Source organism: Amblyomma mixtum, chromosome 8 (genome assembly GCF_055824585.1).
Source record: "Amblyomma mixtum isolate Tamu chromosome 8, ASM5582458v1, whole genome shotgun sequence".
NCBI classification, from domain to species: domain Eukaryota; kingdom Metazoa; phylum Arthropoda; class Arachnida; order Ixodida; family Ixodidae; genus Amblyomma; species Amblyomma mixtum.
In genome coordinates, this window is record NC_143019.1 from 138,869,931 (window position 1) to 138,895,506 (window position 25,576).

The 25,576-nt window shown below is 47.7% G+C and overlaps 1 protein-coding gene across 2 annotated transcripts; it reads right to left on the reverse strand.

Annotated features, from left to right (window-relative positions):
* Positions 1–244: 244 nt before the first annotated feature.
* On the reverse strand, positions 245–25,263 carry LOC149334610 (G2/mitotic-specific cyclin-B-like). 2 transcript variants are annotated; one of them, XM_089556286.1, is made up of 9 exons: positions 25,233–25,255; positions 25,000–25,118; positions 23,155–23,319; positions 21,066–21,284; positions 12,385–12,546; positions 8,827–9,063; positions 3,607–3,746; positions 2,622–2,730; positions 245–665 (listed from the first exon to the last, which is right to left on the reverse strand). In XM_089556286.1, exons 2-9 carry the CDS (start codon positions 25,027–25,029, stop codon positions 567–569), a joined length of 1,161 nt encoding a protein of 386 aa, XP_089412412.1. In that variant the 5' UTR covers positions 25,030–25,118; positions 25,233–25,255; the 3' UTR covers positions 245–566. The 2 variants fall into 2 exon arrangements, with proteins under 2 accessions (XP_089412412.1, XP_089412413.1); XM_089556287.1 differs by lacking the exon at positions 25,000–25,118 and having other exon boundaries at positions 25,233–25,263.
* Positions 25,264–25,576: the final 313 nt, after the last annotated feature.

The window sequence follows — 25,576 nt, forward strand, 5'->3', positions numbered from 1 at the left end:
AGTGTTGAGGCTCATTCTGCAGAAAATCTGGTGTGCATGGCGGTGTGAGTGAAAAACCTGCCCACCGTGGCAGCAGGGGACATTTGTTGGTTGTTCTCTGGAGGTTGCTCGGGGAGAGCAGCCTGGGTCCCACAAGCCCCACTGGTGGCCGAGTTTGAAACAGCCACGTGTGCTGGGGCAGTGGTGCATTGCTTACCCACAAGTCTACTTCACTGCCAGCTGATGCAAGACTCCACAGGGCAAGACTGAAGGATAAAACTTTATTGCCAGCTCTGCCATCCATGCATGGAGTGTTGTCAGCTGCCAAAGGAGGCATAAAAACGTGTTGCTCACACGCGTCTAAAAGCAAAGGTTCTAAATGCAAGAAAAAAAAAAAGTGAGCTAGCATGTTGTCATTTCAAGCAGTCTGCTGTTGTCACTGAGCAGAGGGTCATTCCAGTGGCGTGCACTAGGAAGAGTGAAGATCTCTGCCCACTGCAGTGTCATGGTCTGTTGTCACACACAAACACTTGTGCCAAACACTGTCCACCACTGCTGCAACACTTCTTGGGGGGGGAGTGTCTTGTCTATGTGCGTCCGGCCATCTTGCGCAACTTGGCGGTGTGGGAGGCCACCACGGTGCTGACACTCTCCAGCCGGCTGCTCTTGTACTTCTCATAGGGGGCCTGCAGAAGGGGGGGGACCAAGGTTATAAAGCTGACACACACCAATTCACGACGACAACGACTATGGGGACGCACAGGCCCCCCCAAGAGCAGAATGAGACGGCATTAGATTTCCAATGCATGCGTGTCAGTTGCATTGCAACTGTCGGTCCACTATCACATTCAGACTGCGAGCTGAAGTAGCAGCCATTTGCTATGCTTGGTTGGTGCCGACATTTGAATACATCACGTTTTTGGATTTTCGAAATTCTTTGTTGATGCCCAGAAACTAGGCAGCGCACAACCTGATGGGCAGGTTGGGATGACCTTCAGTCTCTGACAATGGCACTGGGACAACTGATGCATTAAATCCTCCACACATCTTTGTGTGCCACTTTTCCACAGCCATGGTCAATGTACTAAAGATCCAAGCTACCCGCATGCTTGAATTTGATATCCTGACCTCCAGCTCCCTTTGGAACAGCCAACTCTGAAAAAAAAACTCGTTCAGCTCTACCCAACAATGAAACGTGAAAACAGTTGCCAAAAGTCACGAAGAAAACCCATTTATGCACCATTATGCAAGAGAGAAACACTGCAGCCATACGAGTCTTACCAAGTCCTCAAATGGTCCTGGACTAACTAGGTTTACCTGCATAAATTGGACTGTGACGTTCAACATCCCCAAGTGACACATCAGGCAGCTGTGAGGGGCCACAAAGTGGAGAATTTGGGACTAACTGTAGACCACCTTGCTTTTTTCCAAAAGGCACAACCACAGCACAGCACACAGGATGGAACCACTGTTTTGGCCATGAACAGGTTAAATGGGAGCTGCACTCAGTGCGCAAAAACTAACTTGGTTGGTCAAATGTTTCGGGGAATCCCCCAGGGTGGAGTAGATTTGTGAAAAGGGAGTAATTACTCATTGACATCCTTGCCGTCCCGGTTAGCTCAATTGGTAGAGTGACCGCTCTGGTGAAGCGGTGGACCCGGGTTCGAACCCCAGACCACGACAAATTTTTCTTTAACTACAGAGTTCCTAAGAAAGCTGTGTAGCTTTCCTTTGTAGCAGTATATGGCTGCGCTCAGGTGGATGTCAGTGAGTAATTACTCCCTTATTATAGAAACTAACTTTTATGCCCCACAAGAATCTGTACTGAAAAAACTGCCGGGACACCTTTCGCAGTACACAAAGTCACCAAATGTTTTGTAGAGTGCTCTGAGGAGTTTAGCACAACCTCCACATCTAGGGTGCACAGAAGCACGCTACCAGGCTTGATGGCAGACTAGCAGCGTTGCCGAATGTCACCGAGCAGAAGCTGTAGAGGACTGCAGCTCTGGAACTATCCACAGCTTATCGTACAGGACATAATCCTGTCTGCCATGAATCAAATAACTCTCATTGAAAATAAACGCACAGTTGGTTGTTGCTACACATTTAGCAGCTAAATGGAGGAAAAGCCACTCTTTCAGACCCGACAAAGGTGGCTCTGATTGCATGAATGGAATAGCAGTTGCATGCACATCACGGAAGAAGTGCAGTTTTGCTGTTGACTTTGGCTCAAATTTAGGCAATGTCAACAGTATATAAATTGGCCTTGCATGTGAAATACTGAGCCCAGAAGCAAGAAACTTTGCAGACCGGTGAATTATCCACAAATTTTGAAAATAACATTTTCAAAAATAGATTTTCCTGCAATTTTTTTTACCTCTCACCCCCCACATGAGCTACGCATGCCCAGCCATGCCATGCTGCCATGGCCCGAGAAATGCTTAGATGGTGGCGGTGTGGCATTGACTTGCACGCGCTGATGCAGTGACAAGGTGTGCTCTGATCTGACCAAGCTTCGGAGAGAGTCTACATGCACAGTGAGGAGATCTCGTCAAGTTTCCCCTTACGTCAGCTTTTTGACACAGCCACAACTGAGCCTAATCTAATCTCCCTGAGTGGGGGGGGGAAGGAGGTGTTCTTGCCTTGTGGGCACTCCTGGGTGCGTCCAGCAGCAGGGCAGCCATGCGCTGCACGGTGGGCTGCAGGTCCCCCTCCGAGTAACGCCCGTAGTGGGCCATCAGGGGGCCCCACCTGTTGTTGTGGAGGATGAGAGACTCACTGCTGCAGCAGCACTTCTCTCGACATCAGGCTAGTATGCAGTCAAATTACTATCCTTCTCCATCCCGGAAGCTGAGTGGAAAGGGTTCTGCAGTAGCCACTTCACAAAGGTCAAGAACAGCTACAGCCGTTTCTGAAGTGACAACTTGGAAATCCCACAACTCAACTGCTATGACAGGCAGAATAGCTTTACCCTTCTACTGCACAGCTTGATGTCAACAAAAAACCAATGGCAGGCAATCTAGCAAGCTCCCTGCAGCAAAATTTGCTGAAAATTGGTTTGGTTTGTTGGGGTTTAACGCCCCGAAGCAACTCTGGCTACGAGGGACGCCGTAGTGAAGGCTCTCGACAAAAAGTTACATAACATATTCCATAAGTGTATGAGTACTTGCACATAAAACTAAACGACGTACACACATAGACACCCAACTTTTGGGTGCATGTTTTCTTCTCTGTAATGAGGCGTACACCATTACCATACATGGATTACCACATGCTACTCTCCCAAGACCACTAAATAATTTAAAATCAATTTTTTTCGTGCTGTTTTGGCTTCAACAGCTCGATGACCGACATCAAAGAGGTCAGAGGTTACGTGAGGCATCAAAAACTGCAATATAAATGCGCTTCTACACTTGCTGCCATTCTGACTCTTGAAGACGGCTGCCTTGAAGTCAAAGCGAGGAAGCAGTGATTATATCAGTTTTTCCATGCCTCGCTTGACATATTAACCACAATTTGACATCACAGCAGGTGGTCTGATCTTTGTCGTTCCATGTTGATTGCACTGTGGCATAAAAAAAAAATGAACCCCCCGTGGTCCCCAGAGAGAGAGAGATAGAGAGAGACCTCTTGTCCTTGCCCATCAGGTTGAGGGCGAGGCAGAGGGCAGCGGCCGCCTGCTCCGAGGGCCGCACCCACGACATGGAGTAGTCCAGGAGGCTCAGCTCAAGGACATACTTGGCCACACTGTGCTCCAGCACATCCGCCTGCACAACACAAGAAGGACTACATGGGGGGCCACTGAAGTACACTTCACCATTCCTAGTGACGCCAGCCCGGGAAGAAGCTTCACGGGCAATGCTGACCAAAGCACCAGTGTGGAATACACCAGAACATCCATTGATCGCTCTAACCTCACAGGGATGTGAAATACGTTGTGCAGCGTCATCATAATTTTCTATACTCATATACTATCAACAAGAATTTGCACATGAGAGCATTCAGACCCCAGAAAAGCCACCGACTAGTTTTTCCAACACCATGCTGCAACATCAGCCGACAGCAGCGAAAAAGCTGCCAAGGTCACACATTGAACACTGGTCACGCTACGCTGACTACCCAGAAGACAGCTGCAAGACCAGCAAGTCCTGACAATGTCAAGTGACCATGATCACATGACATGGAAGTCTACTGCTGCAGTACACTTGTGCTGATCAGAGATGTGCCTTCTCTTGCCAATAGGTACAGTAACTGAAGATGCGACTCAGATACAAGGTTCCCCGATCACGCTGTCTGCCTCGCACCAGATCTTTCTTCCCTTCCAACAGCTGAAGGAAATGTACGTTTCAGGTGCACATGAGCAGCTTCATGGAAAATGATCACTGCTCCTTTAAGTAGAAATGAAAAATTTGGCAGAGGCACTTAAAAGTGTTTAAGCGTGGGAACACGAAAGCATTACAGTGCTGGGTCATGCTACACTACAGAATGATTGACAATGAGTCGCGACATTCACGGGTCTTGGCACGTTAAATTTCCCCATTCACGAGTATACACATTCGCTTGCACGTGGTGTGACATGGTACACTGGCGTACTGCATCATCTGCATTTCCTGCCATGGACTGCAATGGATGCCGGCTTCTGTCCTAATGGAACATATTACACTTTCACATCAAGACTGCCTCAACACCAAGGCACTCCAAATGAGGTGTGGCCAGTGGACATACTACCCACTGCACACTGGTACAACGATCACCAGAACAACAACACATTTTCTGATGCTGTCCCCACATTTATACGGTGCTCTGCACTGCACAGCCTTTCTGAATTGTTATTTTGGCACAATCTTTCTTCACAAACTGACGCCCAGCTATAGCTACCAACGATATCTTAGACTTCGTGGTGAAAAAAAAATTATCCAATAGGCAGTCTGAGAAATCCCTAGCTAGGAAACCACTTAACTGAAAAGAAAATCGGCTGAAAATTTGCCAATTTCGCTCTGAGTCACATCCTGCTTGCAAGCAATAGGGATTTATGAAGAAACCTTGTTGATAACTTCCCCGTGCATGCACTCAAAATTGCAGGCATTAAAGCCATCCCACAAGTTACCATTTTTATTCTGGTTAATATAATGTTTTATTAGGGTTTAACGTCCCGAAGCGACTCAGGCTATGAGGGACGCCCTAGCGAAGGGCTTTCGAAATTTTGACCACTTCGAGTTCTATAATGTGCACTGACATATCGCACAGTAAAGGTGCCTCTGGAACTTCACCTCTATTGAAATTAAGCTGCCACAGCCAGAATTGAACCAGCTTCTTTCAGGTCAGCAGCCGAGTGTCATAACCAGTGAGCCACCGCAGCAAGGCGCTTCGGGTTAATATCATTATTAACCTTCTGGTCAATACTAATAATAATGAGTTTATTTTTCCTCTTTTACAAGGAAAGGAGCAACCGCGAAGAAGCTGCTTTGGAGAGCAGCTTGACAGGGCGACTGCCCCCTTACTGACTGCATTTGGCAGCACAGGATAAATCAACCAACTGAATTACTTACATCAATAAATGAAAGTAAGTTAAACCACAAAGAAAATCAAGGTACATCACATAAAAAGCACTCATGAGGACAAATAAAAACCAATGTGCTCCCGGAGAACACTACTATTCCCTGGCTACTTAAATTTCCACAAATTCTATCATATACAGTCTAGCCCACTTATAACAAACACGTCCCTATTACGAATGAGGGTGGAGCTCCTGTCAAAGAATGTATTAGGGCTATGGCACTCATCTCAAAAAGAGCAACCATAGCAGCCCCAATTGGTTATCAGTCATACTGAACAGGCAGTCGTAAGTTTGGCCCCGCACTCGAAATAAACGCGCACTTCCCGGGATTCGATCATCCGAAAAACCCACTGGCAAGCTAGGGCCGCTGAGTGAGGCAGCATCGTCCTATATTGGGAGTCCTTTTTTGCCCAGAGGGGGACGACTTATAATCGCAGTCTCCTGATATAAGGAGCAATACACAGCACACGATGTGGGGCAGGGCAGGAGGGAGGGGGATAGCTTGTGCGAAATTATGTTCGGAGTGAACATTTCTTTTGGCCAGCAAAGGGTGCAAGTTGGGAGGTCAAGTATAGGAAGCAATATACAGTGGAACCTCGATTATACGACGTTCAGGGGACCGCGCAAAACCGTCGTATAATCCGGGTGTCGTATAACCGAAAATCAAGCGTGATATTTTTTAATGTCTGAACTTCATCGTCATCTTTTTTTTTTTTTTTTCGGAACACAAATGCGGCACATTTTTGCCGGCAGAGGGCTAGTCTTCAACAAACAAGATAAAATGGCCGTGAGCAGCGGGGCAGCGGCTCGCGCGGTTTTCTTGATAGGTGGAAAGATTAAGGTGCACCGGTTATCGACTGGCTAAAGTGTGCCTACCGTATTTACTCTATTCTAAGCCCCCCCCTTTTTTTTTCACGATTGCGATGCCCAAAGTGAGAGGGGGTGCTTAGATTCGAAAAATCTAAACTGACCCGCACAAATTCGTCGCAAAATGCGGGTCGTCGCATGACCGGGGGAAGTATAATCGAGGTTCCACTGTATATGGTACATATTGTGCGTTTGACCCTCTTTTTGAAGCCACACTGTAAAGGAGAATAAAGAAAGTGCGCAAATTATGCGTGTTGACAATATGGTATGCTCTGGCGCTGCGGTGAGACACTGCTGGACACCATTCTTGGGGTGCACGCAGCAGATGAACGTAGGTGAACTCCTCCTCCACAGGCGTGCTTCCTTTGCGTGTCGCATCGGTGCTTGGAACCCCCGTGCACCAGAGCTTTGCAGTTCAGTTCCAAGGCATAACCACACAAAACTACACTGTAAATGAATGCCACTCTGGATGGGCAGCTGCGCTGGTTAGCGCCGATCAACAAACTGGAGCACCGACAAAGACTGGTTGCGGGTCGGGTCCCCCTCTAATCCAGAAGCTAAGCTCAAAACAGCGGACAGTGAACACAGCGCTTCAGCGAAACCGGACAGCCACAAGCGACTGAAGAACATTCACACTCAGGAGATTACAGACCTGGTTATTTGCTACCACGCCTGCAGTACATGAACACACCAGGTGAGCCTCTTGAGAAAAGGCAGAATCCTCTCCTGTGGGAGTGAGTGAGTGAAGAAACTTTATTTCCGCCAGAAGAAGACCCGTGCCCCTCCGGGTCCGCACGCAGGCGTCCGGGGAGGGGCACTCGAACACATACTATGAAGATGCCCCAGTGCCCCAGGATATGGCAGAATCAATAATGCAGAGGAATGGGAGACCATACTCAGAAGTGCCGACCTTAGCATACAACGATACGCTACCCGCCTGGCAGCAGAAGCTGCGCGACTATACCGTTGCTAGTCTTCCAGCTGCGACGCTGCCCCTCTCCTGTGGGAGTCCTTCCACACAACACATATACGCATCGCTGGATTTTGAAAGCCTTGTTACCCAATTTGAGCAGTCGTTTCTTTATACGAAGATGGCTGCAGCTTGTCACAATGACCATTGATAATAAGGCAGCAAACTGGGCTGCAGCTGGTTGTCATTCATTTTTGCATCCTGTCATTCCGCATTTAAGCAAGCTTTGGTAGCCGTCCTGCACTTTTTCAAGAAGCATCCCACCCAAAAAGTTAGCAGGTAATCCCCATGATTAAAATCTGAAGCACCGGGTCAAGGGCACACATGTAACGAAGCTCGGCAATCAAGGGATCTTCGCAGATACGCTGCCCAGAGTCATACAAGGAACTCTGCAGACTCGCCACAACAATCGAATGTCTGGGTCACCAATCTTGTTCCTGTGAATGTGCTTGACCCATGTGTGGCTGTCCAGTCTCACAGAAGGGCTGCCGTCACTAACCCCTCTCCGAGCTCTGATTCCAGAATCGAGCGGAACTCTCGACGTACAACCTTTGTTATCGTGCCTGTTTCTTGACTTGGCTCGAAGAGTGCTAACCAACGCAGCTGCCCATCTATAGTGGCATTCATTTATGATCCAGTTTTACGAGGCTATCGCATCCGGCGACCGCCAGACAAATCTTCAACGCACCTGGATACCACGCAGCAGTCTGAATGTGACACGCAATGAAAACACGCCCGTGGAACAAAGTTATTCTGCTGCGTGCACCCGTTTGCCATGGACGTATACTGCATGGCAAAGCCCCGACAGGCAAGAGTGGTCTGCAGTGCAATCTAATCCCCCGAAATTGTGGGAAGTGCTGACAGACAACAACAGGCATGAGAGGGAAGGTGGACACAGGAAGCGCAAACACGTGATTGGAATGTCTGTGCATGTTTTTGCAGCTTGTCTCTGAAGATTTCGTTAATAAACTAAAATCATCTGGCCCATGGACACCTCAACATGGGAACAGCAGCCAGTGGGACCACAGGCGAAGCCACAATCCAATTCTGTGCTAGCAACCCCTCGTCACTTCGCTCGTCATGTTCAGAGCCCACTGGGGCTGGGTCTGGCATGCACTGCACCGTGGAGCTCCTGGAGCACCCATGGGAGTCCTCTCAGGTCGAACTCCGCGGATGCATAACCAGCTGCATAGCATGGTCCCGAAGCAAACAGCCCATGGACCCCACACTTTTCGCAAATGCTGCACTCAGTGCCAACTTAGTCAATGTGCCACGCAAGGCTATTTTCAGTGTGAAAGCACTTCTAGCCGCACTCCCTGGGTTTTCAGTGGGGTGTGTGTGTGTATAGAAAAGGACAGGTGCACAACTGGCTCCCTGTGTCAGCGGACACCTCAACCGTGCTACGAGGCATGCGGTGGTGTCCCCCTGCAGCAGACTGCTGCTTCCCCTGTACCTGGGCGGCCTTGGAGTTGCGCCTGAGGAAGTGCAGGGGCAGGGGCCGGCCCAGGGACCAGTCGAGCACGCGCAGGATCTGCTGCTCCATGCGCAGCACCTCCCGCCCCTGGTACGCCCCGTCCGTCACGTACACCACGTCCCCCAGCGTGGGGGGCATCATCTCCTCGTACTTGCTGGCCGTGAACAGGGCCGCCACCCCCACCAGCTGCAGCCTGGACCGGCTCACACACTGCTCCTGCATACAGACACAACAGCTGCACCATGTGAGACAAGTACGGTCGCCACAGCTGCACAGGAGACGGTCACAGTTGGAGAGGTACGGGAGATGCCTTTGCCCTGCAGCCGGCACAGTCCAACTCGTGATGAAAACAAGTCCCACTTCATTTAGGCAACATGTCCTGCAGCTTTTAGCCATGAGCTTTAAAGGAATTTCGCTGCGGAGAACATTCTAGAATGCATGCCACTGGTTTCTCTTGACATCAAGCTTTGCAATAAGGGTAAAAGTATCACCCTGCCTGTCAGAGAAGTTGAGTTATAGGATTTTGAAGTTGTCACTTAAGAAACAGGAAAACCCTCCCCGTTTGTGAAGTGGCAGCTTCGAGACCCTGTAACTCAACTTCTATGATAGGCAGGATAAATAGTTTTACCTTACTGTATAGCTTCATGTCAAGGCAAGGCAATGGCATGCATTCTAACAAGTTCCCCGCAATACAATTCAAGTGCACAGGGACTTGTTTTACACAAGATTAAATTACATACAGTGCAATCCACTCATAACGATACAAAACCAATCCGATTGTTAACAGGTTATCCTTAATACCCAGACCACCAAAGAAGAGCACACCTCCGTATTCCCTCACGCATGTAGCCATCACAACCGCGGCACTCTGCCAAGTTCGCCAAGCGAACGCTTATATAAAAATCTTATCAAAAGCTTCTCAAGATTAGCGGAGTTAATTATGCTGTAATCACATTTCTCTCGATAAATGTGCTGGTTTTGTTCCAGTTCTGGTAAAATGCAATTTGAAGCAATGTTCGGAGCAATAAAATTGCCAATATGAAGCACTTTGAGGCAGAGGAATGTCATTTTAGGAGCAGTCTGGAGCACTAAAAATTCGATACTGGAGCACTTCGGCGCTTCTAAAACTGTGTTTTATGTTTAATTCTGGAAAATGTAGCTCTCAGTTTCCAAGTCTCTTTGTTTGACAAAACAACGCTAGAGGAGTGTGATGTAAGATATGCTACACCATAAAGGCTTGCACACAGACACCCGAGGGGTTTTAATTCTATGGTGACATTCACGAAAGTGAGCAAGCAGTAACTAGACGAGGGAATTGCAAAATATCGTCGCTGCAGTGCAGTTTCCACTAAAAAGCAGACTACCATTGCTTATCTTGACAACAGTTAAATTTGCTCTGCTGCAAAAACTTCTATGAAAGGTTTTTTGTAGCCATTCGAATCTCAGAAGTTCCGATGATGAACCCAATGCATTACTGATAACTTTTTTTTACAACCATACAACCAGTCATCGGCCATAAGGACATCAGTGCCTTTCACCCATATTTTATGCTGTGCCAAAGGATTCACCTATGTTTACACAATGAAAGAGTCTTAGGTCATTATTTGTACGCATAGATGTCCATAAAGGTTGGTTTAGGTTGGTTTATGGGGTTTAACGTCCCAAAGCGACTAAGGCTATGAGAGACGCCGTAGTGGAGGGCTCCGGAAATTTCGACCACCTGGGGTTCTTTAACGTGCACTGACATCGCACAGTACACGGGCCTCTAGAATTTCTCCTCCAAAGAAATTAAACCGTCGCGGTCGGGATCGAACCCGCGTCTTACGGGTCAGCAGCCGAGCACCATTACCACTGAGCCACCGCGGCGGCAGATGTCCATAAAGCAAATCGCATTTAGTCGTATCATATTACAGTGCACTTCTAGTAATTCTGTCAAATGTCCCTGGTCCCTTGAAATTTTAATTAATGAGCCTACTGTAACCATATATCTGCAGCATATACAGGAACACCAGTCAACAAAGGCTACTACTCTATAAACGCGTGTAAGGGCCGCACTTTTTTGGGTGCGGCCCATACACGCGATGTGGAGAAAAAAAAATACGTTTAAAGTAAAAACACACCAATCTGGGAATGAGTGGCGTTTATTCTACGTTCAATCATCACTCAACTGCAAGCTGCTGCTGTGCTCGGGAGCACGCTCATCCCACAAAAAGTCACGCAGCATGTCCACTGTCAATGCGCACTTCCAGCACATAGCAGAGCAGCTCTTCTTCCAGTTCGGAGTAACTTGCACGGCTTTCCTCGGAAAGCGTGCTCTTTTCAGTTTGTGTTTCTTAATGCATTCTTTTGCTGGCCTGCTGCACGCTTGCTGTGTTTGAGAGCAAACTCCCAGCTGTGTAGCTATTGCGATGCTTGCCCACTGTGCTAAAACTGCTACGCTTGGCAGCAGCACACGAAGGCCTCAACTACGATGAACTAACACGCTACCACAACTCCTGTGCCTTTTGACGGCCACAAAAAATTGGAGCTGGTGGTACTGATGCCGATGTGGATAGCAGAACCTCAGAGCGCAGGAAAAGATGATGAGCCATGGCCTTGGGTGCCATCTGTGGGTGGCACCTGGAAGCTCCTGTGCGCGTATGTGGCCTCCGTGATCAAGTGCACTGTTGCTCGCTGCTTGAGCCAATCGCGGAGGCCACTCTTATTCCCGCACAGGTTGGAAAGTTTGGGTGCGCCCCTAACACACTTCCTTCGGGAAAACAGGGTGTGGCTCTTACACGCTGCGTTTATATGTTATACTCTGGTAGATGTGGCGTGCCGTACACACAGAGATAGTCATAACTGTGCACGCGAATTGTACGCATCGCCACATCATATCTGCATCACAATTAACCACAACCTTCGATCACTTCACTCAGGCTCGGCCTAATGGGCTCGCCAGTTGCAATCACGCCAATGAAAGGTAGTTTCTAATGACACACAAGGCTGAGGATGTTGGTCGGCCTCCACATGGTGTGTGTGGTGCTCGCATTCTGCAAGCGGGAGAGAAAAAGGGTAGCGGCTCGAAACAACTGCTAAAATTTCGCTGGTCCAAGGACTGCTCGCACATGCATACGGCATACAAAGTACACCACGGAAATCCGCATTGAGACTGCTTTTGTTCATTGATGGCAAACTATGGGGCACAGAAAATTAATGCAATAATGAATATAAGCCGGCTTCAATGACAACCTTTAGTGGCGGCGACAGCTAAGGTTAGGTCTGCCGTTATAGCCGGTACAAGGTGTAGCCCCGTCCTGTCCTCATCTTTCTGTGTCCTGTTTTAAACGCTACGTTTGTTCGTTCAGACAAGGTGCCCTCCAGTTCGAAAGCAGACAGTTTGGAGCAGTTTGGTGCAATTTTAATTTTTATCAGGATGGCGCAGCTTATATAGTCTGACACAGTTTGGCGCATTCGGCACAATGATGGAGTCACTGCATTTCTGCAATGACGTGGCCATTAGTGATGCCATCCTGGAAGTCTACAGTGTGTGTTCACCTGCAGGAAGCGGTCGACGAGGGACACCGTCAGGAAGAGGGTCTCAGGGAGCAGCTGGAAGCGCGAGTGCACCTGCATGAGCCAGTTGACGAGGATGGCCCGCATCTCGGGCGTCACCGAGGGCTGCAGGCGCAGGAACTTGGGCTGCACAGGCCAACGAACCTGGGACAACAAGGGGGGGGGACATCATTCACCCATTGGACAGACTGGCAACTGGGGCACACATCAGATATACATACTCCCACCGAATATCAAGGGGGTCTTTGTATTTTTACAGACAGTCACATTTATGAAGTCTTCAGAGAACATGTATTAATGTGCGCGAATTCCTGTGGCCAAAGAGCACCATGGCACAAGGATATTACTCTGAGGGAAATTCCTCTTGCTGGCAACGATGTTAGCCTGCATTTGCGTCAAAGTCGTGCTTTCTCTGCACACGCTCGACACCAAGGCCATGGCATTTGCAATTTGTGCAACCGATGATCGTGGCAGGCCGTCCGAGCAAGTCATTCGAGACCGACCCGCTTTCAGGCTGCACAACCTCGCACACGTCAGTCAGATCCGCACACATTTTGAGGCAGTCTTCACTAGTCTGCAGTCAAGTCTTCAAAAGTGTTGCAGTCCATGACACTGAGAGTGCCTTCATCGGCGGAGAACCCAGGATGCCTAAAACAATTGGTGATCGTTTCAGCTCCGAGTGCCTTCAATGCGGTGGCCGCATGTTGACTGCCATAAAAGGTTTGTAGCACAAGTTTTCCTCATTCTCAAAAAAAGGGGCCGAGCGCCTCAGGGCCGATAGAAAACCTTCAGGTTTTTAATGACCCCCTGGTCCATTGGCTGCACACTAGTTCTGTACGGGAGCATGTATTCGAGCAGAACGGCTTTCAGGTTGATTGCGCCATGAGCGACGCAGTTAACAAAATAACCTGCTGCCCTGCTGCTCAAAACTCCGGTCCAGTGAGTGCATAAATCTTCAGTGAGCGCATAATTCACGCCATGGAATTGTTGCAATCATCATCATCGTCAGCCTGACTATGCCCATGGCAGGGCAAAAGCCTCTCCCATGTCTCAATTAACCCAGTCCTTTGCCAGCTGCGGCCACCGTATCCCCACAAACTTCTTTATCTCATCCACCCATCCAACTTTCTGCTGCCCCCTGCTACGCTTGCCTTCTCTTGGAATCCACTCCGTTACCCTTAAGGACCAGCGGTTATCTTGCCTTCGCATCACATGCCCTGCCCAAGCCCACTTCTTCCTCCTGATTTCGACTAGGATGTCGTTAACCCGCGCTTGTTCCCTCACCCACTCCGCCCGCTTCCAATCTCTTAATGTTGAACCAATAATTATTTTTTCCATGGCTCGCTGCATTGTCCTTAGCTCAAGCCGAACCCTCTTTGTTAGCCTCCATGTTTCTGCTCCATTGGTGAGTACCGGTAAGATACAGCTGTTGTACACTTTTCTCTTGAGGGAAATTGCTGCAATACCACATGGGAATGTTCTTCAAACCCTTGAAACACCTTGGGTTTTTTTTTTATTTGCCAGTTACAAGGAGCGGCAGCTCATCTGTGCCAGCAGAATTTGCAGCTACCATGACTAATGCTTTCCTAACTTTGGTGTCCCCCTGAACAGGAGTTGCTGGAAAGTGTAAGCTGTCTTTGGCAGTGGTTTTTGTTAAAACTGAACGAGACATACGGGCCTGTGGGGCTCGTACAAATCGGCCACTTACTCTGAAAAATTTCTTTGAAGTGGAATGTCATTCCAAAAATTGTTGTTGTGGGGGTAAATTATTGCATTGCTTTGTATGATTGGCTGACGGGGAATCTGAAATACAGTGTAGTCCACTTATAATGATACCAGATATAACAATATATCGGTTATAACGATCAAATCATTTAGATTTATCAATTTTCCCATTGCCCCTATGTAAAAATAAACCACATATAACGATACGATTATCGGCGATATATCGGATACAACGATAGAATTTTGACCGCCTTGAAAATATTTACTAGGAAATTTCGTATGAATGTGTGCAAAAAAATAAAATTGAAGAGAATGACGGGAAAAGTGCCGCAAGTAGACCGTTGTGGAGAAATCCGCAAGGAGGCAATGCATGCGGCCTTTGGAAGTAAGCGCCATCATCATCGTAATCGCTGGAGAGAGAAGGTGGGGAGAAGGGGAGCGCTTGCTTGGCCGCCAGTCCGTTGGCCACCGCCGTGCCGTGCGAAGGGTGCGGCCGTATCGCTATCGCCACGATCGCACGATTGTACGTGGAAGATGGCGCCGACTAAGCGGACGGCGATCTCTATCGAGGTGAAGCACCAGATTCACAAGGATTTCCGGCAGGGCTTCAAAGTATGAAGCCTCACTAAAAAGTATGGGCTTTCGCAGTCGACTATTTCGACAATAATCAAGGCTGTAGATGTCCTCGAGAAGGCCGGCTCCAGCGGCCACGACGACCAGCGAAAGAGGGTTAGAGACCCTTTGTACAGAGATGTCGAAGAGAGTCTCTACCAGTGGTTCCTGAACGCTCGCAACCGGATGTTCGGATCACAGGACCGATTCTTTCTGCAAAGGCGAAGAAATTCGCTTTGCTTCTGGGACGTGAAAACTTCGAGCCCTGCGGAGGAATGATCCAGAGGTTCAAAGATCGCCACGGCATTGTTTATAAAAGCGTGGTCGGGGAGGCTGCCTCGCTGGACGTGTTGGCGAAAGATGAGTGGCTGGCGACAAAACTGCCCGAGCTGTTGGAGCGCTATGAAGAAAAGAACATTTTCAATGGGAACGAGACAGCGTTGTTCTATGAAATTCTGCCTTCAAGGACGCACGCTCTCAAAGGGGACCCGTGCATCGGTGGAAAACACAGCAAGGTCCGAGTGACTGTTTTTGTGCGCCAGCATGGATGGTAGGGAGCGTCTCAAGCCGTTTGTGATTGGGAAATCCAAGAGGCCCCATTGCTTCAGGAACCAACACATTCCAGTCCGCTATCAGAATAACAAGAAAGCGTGGATGACTCGCGACCTGTTTCAGGAATGGCTGCTGGAGTTTGACGGCGCAATAGAACAAAAGAAGAGGAAAGTGGTCCTACTCCTCGACAATTGCTCTGCACACAGTGTCAGCGTGAAGCTGACGTCTGTTGAGTTGCTCTTCCTGCCTCCGAACACCACGGCAGGTCTGCAGCCCATGGACGCAGGCATAATTGCCAATTTCAAGGCCCTCTACAGACATCGCAGGCTCGAATGGCTGATCTTAAAAATAGACCGCTCGATATCGCCGGAGGATGCTTCCGGGCCTCCTCACCTGAAGGTGAGCTTGATCGAAGCGGTGCGGTTTGTGTATGGTGCGTGGTACAAGGTGAAGCAGTCCACAATCAAGAACTGCTTTAGAAAAGCAAGCTTCGTGCGTCCCGACTGTGCGGTCTCAGAAGGGACAGATGACTTGCTCCCCGAAACTGCCGATGTGGGTGCACTCTGTAATCATGTTGCCACTTCCGACAACGCTGGCAGAGCACTCTTAGACGACTTTTTGAACGCTGACAACGCTGCTGCTTCGTGCGAGGAATTCACCGATGAAGCCATTGCCGAGGAGCAGCTATTGCGACAAAAAGCGGCATCGAGCGATGATGAAAAAAGTGGCGACGATGACGGCAGCATTGACAACAATGGCAGTGATACCACCACGCCAGCTCCAATGTCTTCACGAAATGCCTTATACCCCTGTTACACGGGCGTTTTCAACGGCAGTTCAGTTGGCCGTCAGTTGAACTGAGATCAGTTCGACTGAGATCAGGGGTCCCAGTTGAACGGCCAACTGACAAGATGGCATCCAACGGACAAAAAAATTTCCCGTAGTGGATTGCCTTGGCTCAGAGTACTGCGGCATGTGCAAAGCAGCGAACTAAGAAAACACCCCAAATAAAACTGGAGATGCATTAAACACAGGTGGACATAGTGCGTGCGTCGAGCAGTCAAAGTGAGAAAACACACACAAAAAAAAAAACGACGACGACCAGCGAACCGACCCACATCGGATAGCCGTGGCCACGAACCGACATCGTCCCACAAATTTTTGCCCAAAAGCAAAAAAAAAAAAAAAACACAAAATTTGTCGCTATAGGAAAGAATATCTTCAAGACGATCATTTACTACCCCGCCGCGGTGGCTCAGTGGTTACGGCGCTCGGCTGCTGACCCGAAAGACGCGGGTTCGATCCCGGCCGCCGCGGCCGAATTTCGATGAAGGCGAAATTCTAGAGGCCCGTGTGCTGTGCGATGTCAGTGCACGTTAAAGATCCCCAGGTGGTTGAAATTTCCGGAGCCCTTCACTACGGCGTCTTTCATAGCCCGAGTCGCTTTGGGATGTTAAACCCCCAACAAACCAATACACACACAAAAAAAATGTATACGCTGTTTTTCTTTATTTTCACTTCGCTCTAGATGAAACGCCATGTGGTTAGTGTGCTAACTGAACTCAACGCAAAGTGCTCGTGTAACAGCAAGCGAATCCAGTTGAGTTCAACGACAGTTAAAATACTCAACTGAGGGTTAACTGAACTGCCGTTGAAAACGCCCGTGTAACACGGGTATTACAGTCCACCCAGTCGCTGACAGGCTTTATGCATGGTACAGGACTGCCGCACATGTATGCTCAAAAACTAGAGACTATGCATACTGAAATAATCAAGCTTCAGCTGCCGCTCAAGCAAGCGCGGATTTCAGACTTCTTTAGTTCAGTTCAGTGCATTTATTTCAGTCATGTACAATGGCTGAGGAGAAAGAAAAAAAAGCCGCGCACGTGGCTTGACAAAGCTCCCATCTCCCATAGCGGCTTGGCACGGCGATGACAGACAGCAATAAAACAATAATAAGAGAATGCATGAAATAACAAATATGTACAATATCTTCATAACAGATCACCAGAATAGTCTCGGTACTGTTACACACACGCAAATGATAGTTTGTTCACAGCACGTGGATACTTTGTTTATATACATACCAATATTCGTAGTGTCTTGTGTTGTGAACAGCAGTATTTTCCCACAGATTCACAAGGTAAGCAAAAAATGTGGTGTCACTATGTACCTGAGATTTGTACTGCTGAATTACACAGTATTGATGAATAACCCTTGCATCCATAATGCGGTATTTTGCAAATAGAGCACTCGTATGTGCTAAGTATGTAGCACCCGCAATTGCTCTGACTGCATTTTTTTGTAATGTCAAAATCTTCTGAATATTAGTTTGCGTCCTTGTACCCCAGACCAAGTGGCAATATTTAACATGAGAGTCAAAGAGGGCATGGTAAATAACAAGTTTTGTCCTAGTAGGTATCATGCACTTTAACCTTCTGAGTATGCCGACAACGCGAGCTAGCTTACTCTCCATTTGCTCGATGTGGTAGTCCCATAGCATAAATTCATTGAAGTGACCGCCAAGTGTTTTTACAACATTAGTTATTTCTATCATATTACTACCCAATACTAAATCTGTATGTACAGCCCATTTGACATTTTTAGCTCTAAAAAATATCGCCTTTGTTTTACGTGTGTTTATTAGAAGGGAATTTTTTTCAGACCATGAGTTAAGTTTACCCAAAATGCTGTTAGCCTTTTCTACTATATCATTCGCGTTGGTGCCAGACAGAAATAAAGTAGTGTCGTCACCGTAAATTACGTATTCTGTTTCGGAGTCAATCTGTACTAAATTGTTAATACGTCGAGTCCACTTATAACAATGTTCAAGTCCCACGAAAATTCCATTGTTATAACCGATAATTGTTATAAACGGGTTTCACGAAAGAAAGCATAACAACTGCAAAGAGGGGTCACGGACGGCAAGTGACATGCGAGCTCCGCCGAGGCATCGTTTTGGTGGCACCGAAAGGGGCATTGTAAAAAATACGAGAAGGTTGCTGCGGCTGCCTCTCAGCTTGAAAAATCCCTTAGTGCCCGAAAAATAAACAAAGAAAACATGAAAACTTGAAAGCACTGAATAGCTTGCACTTCTCACTTCTTTGCTGAAACAAACCCGTAATCGGTGAGTTTTCGACTGCTTCGCGGCAATCTTGCTGACACCGTTCTGGAGGGCATCCAAATGTTGGACATGTTTGAGTGAAAGGTTTTTTGCAAAAATGAAGTCCCGCAGGGACTTCTAAACCACAAAATTGACTTTCTAAACTTGATTTGAAATTTGACTTTCTAAACCACAAAATTCTTTTGAAAAAACTTAGTGCTTACGGTGTCCGCGGTGTATCTTTGGTGTTGTTTAACTCTTACCTGAGTGATCGAAGGCAGTGTGTTAGTATTGGGGGCCATACCTCATCGTTTAAGAGCATTTCATCTGGTGTGCCACAAGGCAGTCTTTTGGGACCATTTCTTTTCAATGTATATGTCAATGACATTGTTCAACCCAATTCCGATGCTTGTTACGTTCTTTACGCTGACGATACCAGCGTGTTTGTTTCTGGTCATGACATACAAGAGGTGATTGCTAAAGCAGAAACTGAGATGACAAAGATAATCAACTGGTCCAATGCCAATGGTCTTAAGATTAACGCAAAAAAATCGAAAGCCATCATTTTTAAACCGAGTGGCAAACAGGCTATAATGCACCATCTTTTAACACTCGGTACTGCTACTATTGAAGTTGTCAACCAACATAGGATTTTAGGAGTGACATTCTCGTCTGATATGAAATGGACACACCACATCGATTTCTTGCGCAAATCACTATCATCGGCTGCGGGAGCACTTGCCAGATGCCGACATTATCTCCCGGAAAAAATAAAGGTTCACATTTACCACGCATTATTCACGTCACATTTAAACTATTGCTCGCTTGTTTGGGGAACAACAACGATTAGTAACATTAACGCAATTTTCCTTCTACAGAAAAAAGCTCTTCGTAATATTGGTAATGTATCGTACTACCATCCGACAGAAGAATTGTTTGTGAGGTATAAAATAATAAAAGCAAAACATTATCTAGAATTTCGCTTACTGCACACTTTCTTTTATGCAAATAATGCCCTTCAAACGTTTTTAAAGAACACCGCAAGTTTACGTAAACAAAAAAGCGATGGTCGTACTCGCAGTTGTGACAGATGGTTTGTACCACACCGCCGCACCGATTATCTCTGTCAGTCCCTACAGTACCTGCTTCCATTTCTTCTGAACGATTATGAAAAGAAGGATGTATATTTCGAGACCTACAGTAAAAAACAAATGCGACAGTATTTTGTAACCCACTAAACAACCTGTGTAAAATAACCATGCTAACTTTGTATTGTATGTCAATTCCGCTATGTTTTGTGATGTTCAGCAAGAATTGAGGCCGTACGCCGATCACCTGAAATTCTCATTAACAACGATTGTTTTGTTAATAATTGTACTGTATAGTTGTTCTAATGATTGTAGGAAGATGTGTACTTACACTGTAATTTAGTTTGTAACCACTGCTGCTTTGTATGGGCCCCCAGGCACCTTTCAAGCTGTCGTAGAACAGCTTTTACGCCTGGGGGCCTTCAACCTCGAGTTGAAAATAAATGAATTGAATTGAATTGAATTGACTCGATCATTCTTGAGGCCTCCTGATGAGAGACAACTTGTACAGGCTCCGGTTCATCTTCGTCATCACTGCTGTCATCGCGCGGTGACAGCTGCAACGATCGCCTCGTCAGTCAATTCTTCGTTTGTGGTGACTGCATCGTTGGCGTGCAAGAATTCTTCAAGTTCTTCCGCGTCGCCGTCATCACCGCACACCATAGACCAAAGTTCTGTAATCGCTCCATTGGCAGGAGCTTCGCGACACTCTGCGTCACTGATTAACCTATTTATTCTCTTTATATGTACAGCAATAAAGTGTTCAGTGTTCTTTAGTGACTAGCTTTGTTCTATCCGACTGAATCATCGCTGGCAAGTAGGTAAGTCTGCATGCACAGGAAAATGCATGCGTGCTCTCGTTTGCTTTTTTTCTTTATTTTTTTTGGCGGTCCAGATATAACGATCGGATTTTCCCGTTTTCTCAATATCGTTATAAGTGGATTGCACTGTACTTCGCTTTGGTGGAAATTTCGCTGTCGTGGCATTCGAATGTTGTAGCGGGGCTTGACTGAATGGTGACTTAGTCTATCTCGCAACTATGAAAAAAAATGGTTTGCATTCCATTCAAATGTCAGGACCTCTCAAAGGTCAAACAAACGGAATGACTAAGGCCATAGTCAAATTATGCTGGATGTGATAAACTGTGGCCCAAATTGAGGAAAGTCAAATTTCGGAAGTGGGCCAAATGTGGGCTAAAATTTGGAGACACTACAGCATTGGCCATAGTCAAAGTAGGCTTTGGCATCTGACTTAAGGCTGTTGCTATGAAATTGCCAAGTCAGAAGTAACTTCAATGTCCTGAAACTAGTTTGCATTAAGTAGAGCTACAACTAATAAATGGTTGTGAAGCGTGTAGTCAAATCCAACAGTGTTTTGGGGCAGATTTCGTCACAATGAAATTTTTTGTGAATCCCACCAGTTTTGTTGTGGCAAGGTTTGGCTGTAAGTAAGCAACTTCATGGCCATGTATAGACAACTCTGCCTATGTAGGCAGACCTAACTCACTGCAGACCTTGTGCAAACTATCTGGCCGACAAGACGGAACAGCAGAGCACACTGCCATCCCCAAGGAAGGAACGCACCTCGAGGGAGGCCATGTAGTCGAAGATGTCCTGTGCGTACTCCGAGCACAGCTGGGGCTCGTGGCTGTCCCCGGCATCGATGTCAGGCACCCCGGGGGGCAGAAGGGAGGCCGAGTAGGAGTAGGCTGACTGTGCCTGTGCTGTCTCCTTCTCACTGAGGCTGGCCTTCTGCAGGCTCTGGGAGAGGGCGGCCACATCCTCAGCCTTGGACGAAGATGCCTGCACACATTACAGAGTGGAACACTGCACACTAGACTGGCTGAACACGGGGGGAGGCAAATAATGCACGTTTCAACAGTGCCAAGCAGCAGGACCAGAAAAGAAATGGTGCAGTGAGCCTACAACGGCACCAAGCAGCACAGCCACCAAAAGAAAGTCGCCACTTCTGTAAGGCCCCACAAGGACCAGAGACTAAAGCGGTTTGAACCTTTTTGTTAACCACATATTCACACATTCCCATGTCGATCTTCGCAAGCCTTCCCCACTTGCCTCTCCTTGGATATTCAATGCATGAAATTGAAGCTTGACAATATGTTTCTCAGGCACTGCTGCAATAGCACAGCCCACACACAGCCTCCTTTGCTTCAGTTCACACTAGCAGTGCAACACTGCGGAGGCTACGCAAGCAGAGCACCCACAAAATTATCACTTCCCCGCATATCAATTCTTGCACCCCCTGCGAGGGTCTTGATCAAAACATGCAACGGTGTAAGACTACAAGATGGGCAGTGGAAATCATGGATGAGGCAGGCAGGCACCCTATCACTGAATGCTCTAGTCACAACTTTTACGGATAGTGAACTACTCTTGGGGCATGGATGTAGTCAGCAGGATTAGGCACGGCAGCCGTGCATCTGCACCGCATGTTATTCTCACTACTTGAGGTCTCAGTGACTGGGTGAACGGAAATGCAAGTAAAACTAAGAGCAGGATGCTGCCAGTCACGATGTTTGCACTTTGCACTGTATCCGAGCAATTTGCGCATTTTCTCTTGAACTTAAGGCTCCAAAAAGGGGATGTGCAAATTACCCCAAAATTTTGTGAATGTTCTAAAGAAATTTCACAACTAAGATCTTAACGCACAATATGTACTGTGTATTTCCGCCTATATGTCGACCCCCCCAACTTTCAACCCTCGATGGCAAAGAAAAAAGGAAGCTGATTCCAAATATGATTGATACCCCCTCCTTACGTTATGCAGTTCCCTGCAGGAGGAGGATGGCAGGACAGTGAGTGTGCAGCTCAAGGCAACAAATGTGCAACGACACAACTGCAAAGCCAGCAGTCAGATGCAAAATGGAGGTAGAAAGCAATAAACCGCGCCCTTGCGTGCAAGCCCAGCTGACAAATGGCACACCGAACAGCAAACAGTTTTATAGTGTTAGACTCCCACGCATGCACCTGTTCACTGTGGAAAGCGACCACTAGCGCAAACAAGTTGGGCAAATGGAGAGCCAATCGTTCCCACACCACCCACATCTTTTGCAGCCGCACGTGGCAACTCTGCCGCACCCATCTTCCCAAGCCATTGCTGCTCTGTGCCTAGAGCCCACTCTCCTGAAGTCACACATAGTGCAGGAAAGCTGCAACTACCAGGGGTGACCAACTTTTTAACCAGACCAGATAGCATACTACACAAGAGGTTTGTACAGTATACTTTCTCATTTACCTCAGTATTCTCTAACATTACCATGCGAAACCTAATAAGTGGGAGTGCTGAGAGAGGCAGAACATGCAATGACCTGCAATGCATGCAATGACCTGTGCTCCAGCACCCTTGGGCAGGCCCCTCATCTTTATTACTGTATTGTATTCTACAAGTGGACTAGGTCCAAATTATAAAATTCGTTTCACTGAAATACAACAAAAACCTTCGATTTAGAATATCTGCTTGGTGCAGCTCATTTTCATGACGAAAGAGAAATTCGTCGAGGTTCAGGGATCAAACCCAGGGCCACTGCCTGTCTGGGCCAGTAGCTCTACCAACTTAGCAAACCGGGAAAGCCATCAGATGGTAGTTGTTGATCAATATTATTCCAAAAGAAGAAAATCCTGGTTGTCAAGCCATAGCCAAGCAGATCAGAGCTACCTTTGGAGCGGGAAGAGTTCTGTTCGGCTGCCGCAGTGGCGCCCTCTGGAACAGTTGGCCCACCGTGGACTTCTGGCTAGCGGCCGGCTTCTTGGCAGCCACCAGGCTCTCGGACTTCTGCACAGCAGCTGCATTCTTGGTGGCCGCCAGGTTCTCCGATCCATTCTGCACAGCAGCAGTGTCCCATTCAAGAAAGTGTCAGCTGGTCAAGAATACAGCCACAACACAGCGCGTTGCCACGGGCAGTTTTCTCTCCTTGCAATGCCCTTACTGCGTGGCCACACACACCCAGGACTATAGCGAACTAGAATACATCTAATGAATACATAGTGAACTAGAACACACCTTGTTCACTATCCCCAGGACCACATTACCAGGTTGGGGCTTCACTATGCCCTACATGAGGAGAGTTCCACCAATCAGGTTTTGAACACATTTATAACTACCAATGCAATGCCCAAAAAAGGTGCCAAAATCATTTTTTTTAAGTAGTAATATTTTTTTCATGTAATTCTGATTCTGAAAATATTTATTAGTTCCTGGTTAAAAAAATAAGAACACACGCACCGCTCAAACCAAGAACAGCCTGTTTTCATAAGCAACTACGCTCGCGAAGACCGAGAGAGGTAATCCATGAGAAAACCGCTCGTGCCTCCCGAAGAGTTCGTATTTATTTTGAGTTACCAATAAACGTTTCTAGTACCGCCTAGCTCAGTGATCCAACACATTCAAAAACTACTGTGGTACCACCTGAAGCTGCACACATGCCATGGTTGTGGAAACAAGTTCACTAAGAACTACTTAAGTGCTATTGGTATTTTCAATGGACAAGTGCCAGTGAGGCCTTGTTGCACCTGTTGACTAGGATGGACTAAAGTTCCTGTGACCGTTGTGTGGTCGTGAATTCTCGAAAGGCGGAAACAAAACGCGACAACAGTGGCGGAGAAGTGAGCAGTTTAATTGGCTAAGCGGAAAATAATTGACACAAATGGTCCGAGAGCACCTAAGAAATTGACGGCCAGCTGACAACCACCACCACCAAGATGTAAAGGGGACGCTTCTAATTATCAACCACACACTGGCAAAGCCGTTTTGACATGCCTTCCGCGTCCACCCGGTGTACTCGGTGCAACTGCCACGAGCATGACGTTGTGCAGCCGTACAGCTGAGCGCCATTTCATACAGCAACCCAACAGGTTCCTACAGTCGTCACAAATGAAAGGACAGCTGCAGCCCAGCAAGGACCCAGAGCGCGTGCAGTCTCGACGAGGCCTACGCCGGTGCGGCCAACAAACGGCGATTCGGCAACCGTCAACGGATGGAACCGAACGAACGACGACCAAGCAAGCAACACGCGTGCTTCAGCAAAATCATTTGCACGTGACACAGCGCGGCATTTAAACTACAACGAGCCAGTCAGTGTGAGCGGCGGCCGTCAACTAATGACGCCTGGCGCTAGTGCTAGCCTTCCAAGCAAAACAAAACGAAAGTACCCGCGTTCCGTTAATAGCGACGAGTGAGGTAAAGGCAGGTAAAAGTGTCTGAACCGACAAAAGGAAAGTCGTCGCGAACATTGACGCGGCCAGGCAGGTGTTCTGTAACATCACCGCAAGACGTCAAACATCACTTTTCTGGAGTCCCACATCCTGTGCTGCATTTGCAATGTTCACACCACGAGAAAAAGCAGCGTAATTGATGCGGCCAGCGGAATTTATGACCGGCGCACAAGTCGGCGTCGCCTTCGTAACGGATGAAAATGACGGCGCAACGGCCGTCCAGGAACAAGGGTTACTGCTAGCCGCAGGTTCCGAATTCGCCTTCCGAGATGCTGTGCAGGCCACTCACCCATCGTGCCGAGCGCCCAAAAGTAGCCATGTCCGTGTCTTAGTTTTATCGTTTCGGTCCAACGTCCAGCGCCCGCAGCCGTGATCCGCTCACGCTCTCGGACAGCTCGTGCACTGCATCTTCGAAAGTGCCGCGAGCCGGTTTAAGCATGGGTTTAAGGGACCCTGTGACGCTGCCTTCCCGGAAAGTCACATGACTTTTGTTGTGATGATGATAATGAATAACTTTTTTACCTCATGAGTGTATTTTTCCTCCATGAGTGTATCCATGAGAGAGTCAATTAGCGCAGAGGCTCATGGGAAAGTCGTCTGCAACCGGAGAAACCCAGCTGTGCTAAATTGGTGAGCAAATTATCTTTGCTTGGTGCTGTGTGCTACGAAGCAGCGCAAGACATCACCGAAAATGCGGTCGTACGGCGACCAAGAGAAGGCCATGGCCGTGACTTGGCTATGCGAGTCCAAGGGCCCGATATTCACATTCGCCTGTCGGCGCCATATTGCCTCTCTGATTGGCTGTCAGAAGTGTCAATCGCCGTCAATGGGCGTGTCAATCAGGGTCGGTTACACGAGCACTTTTC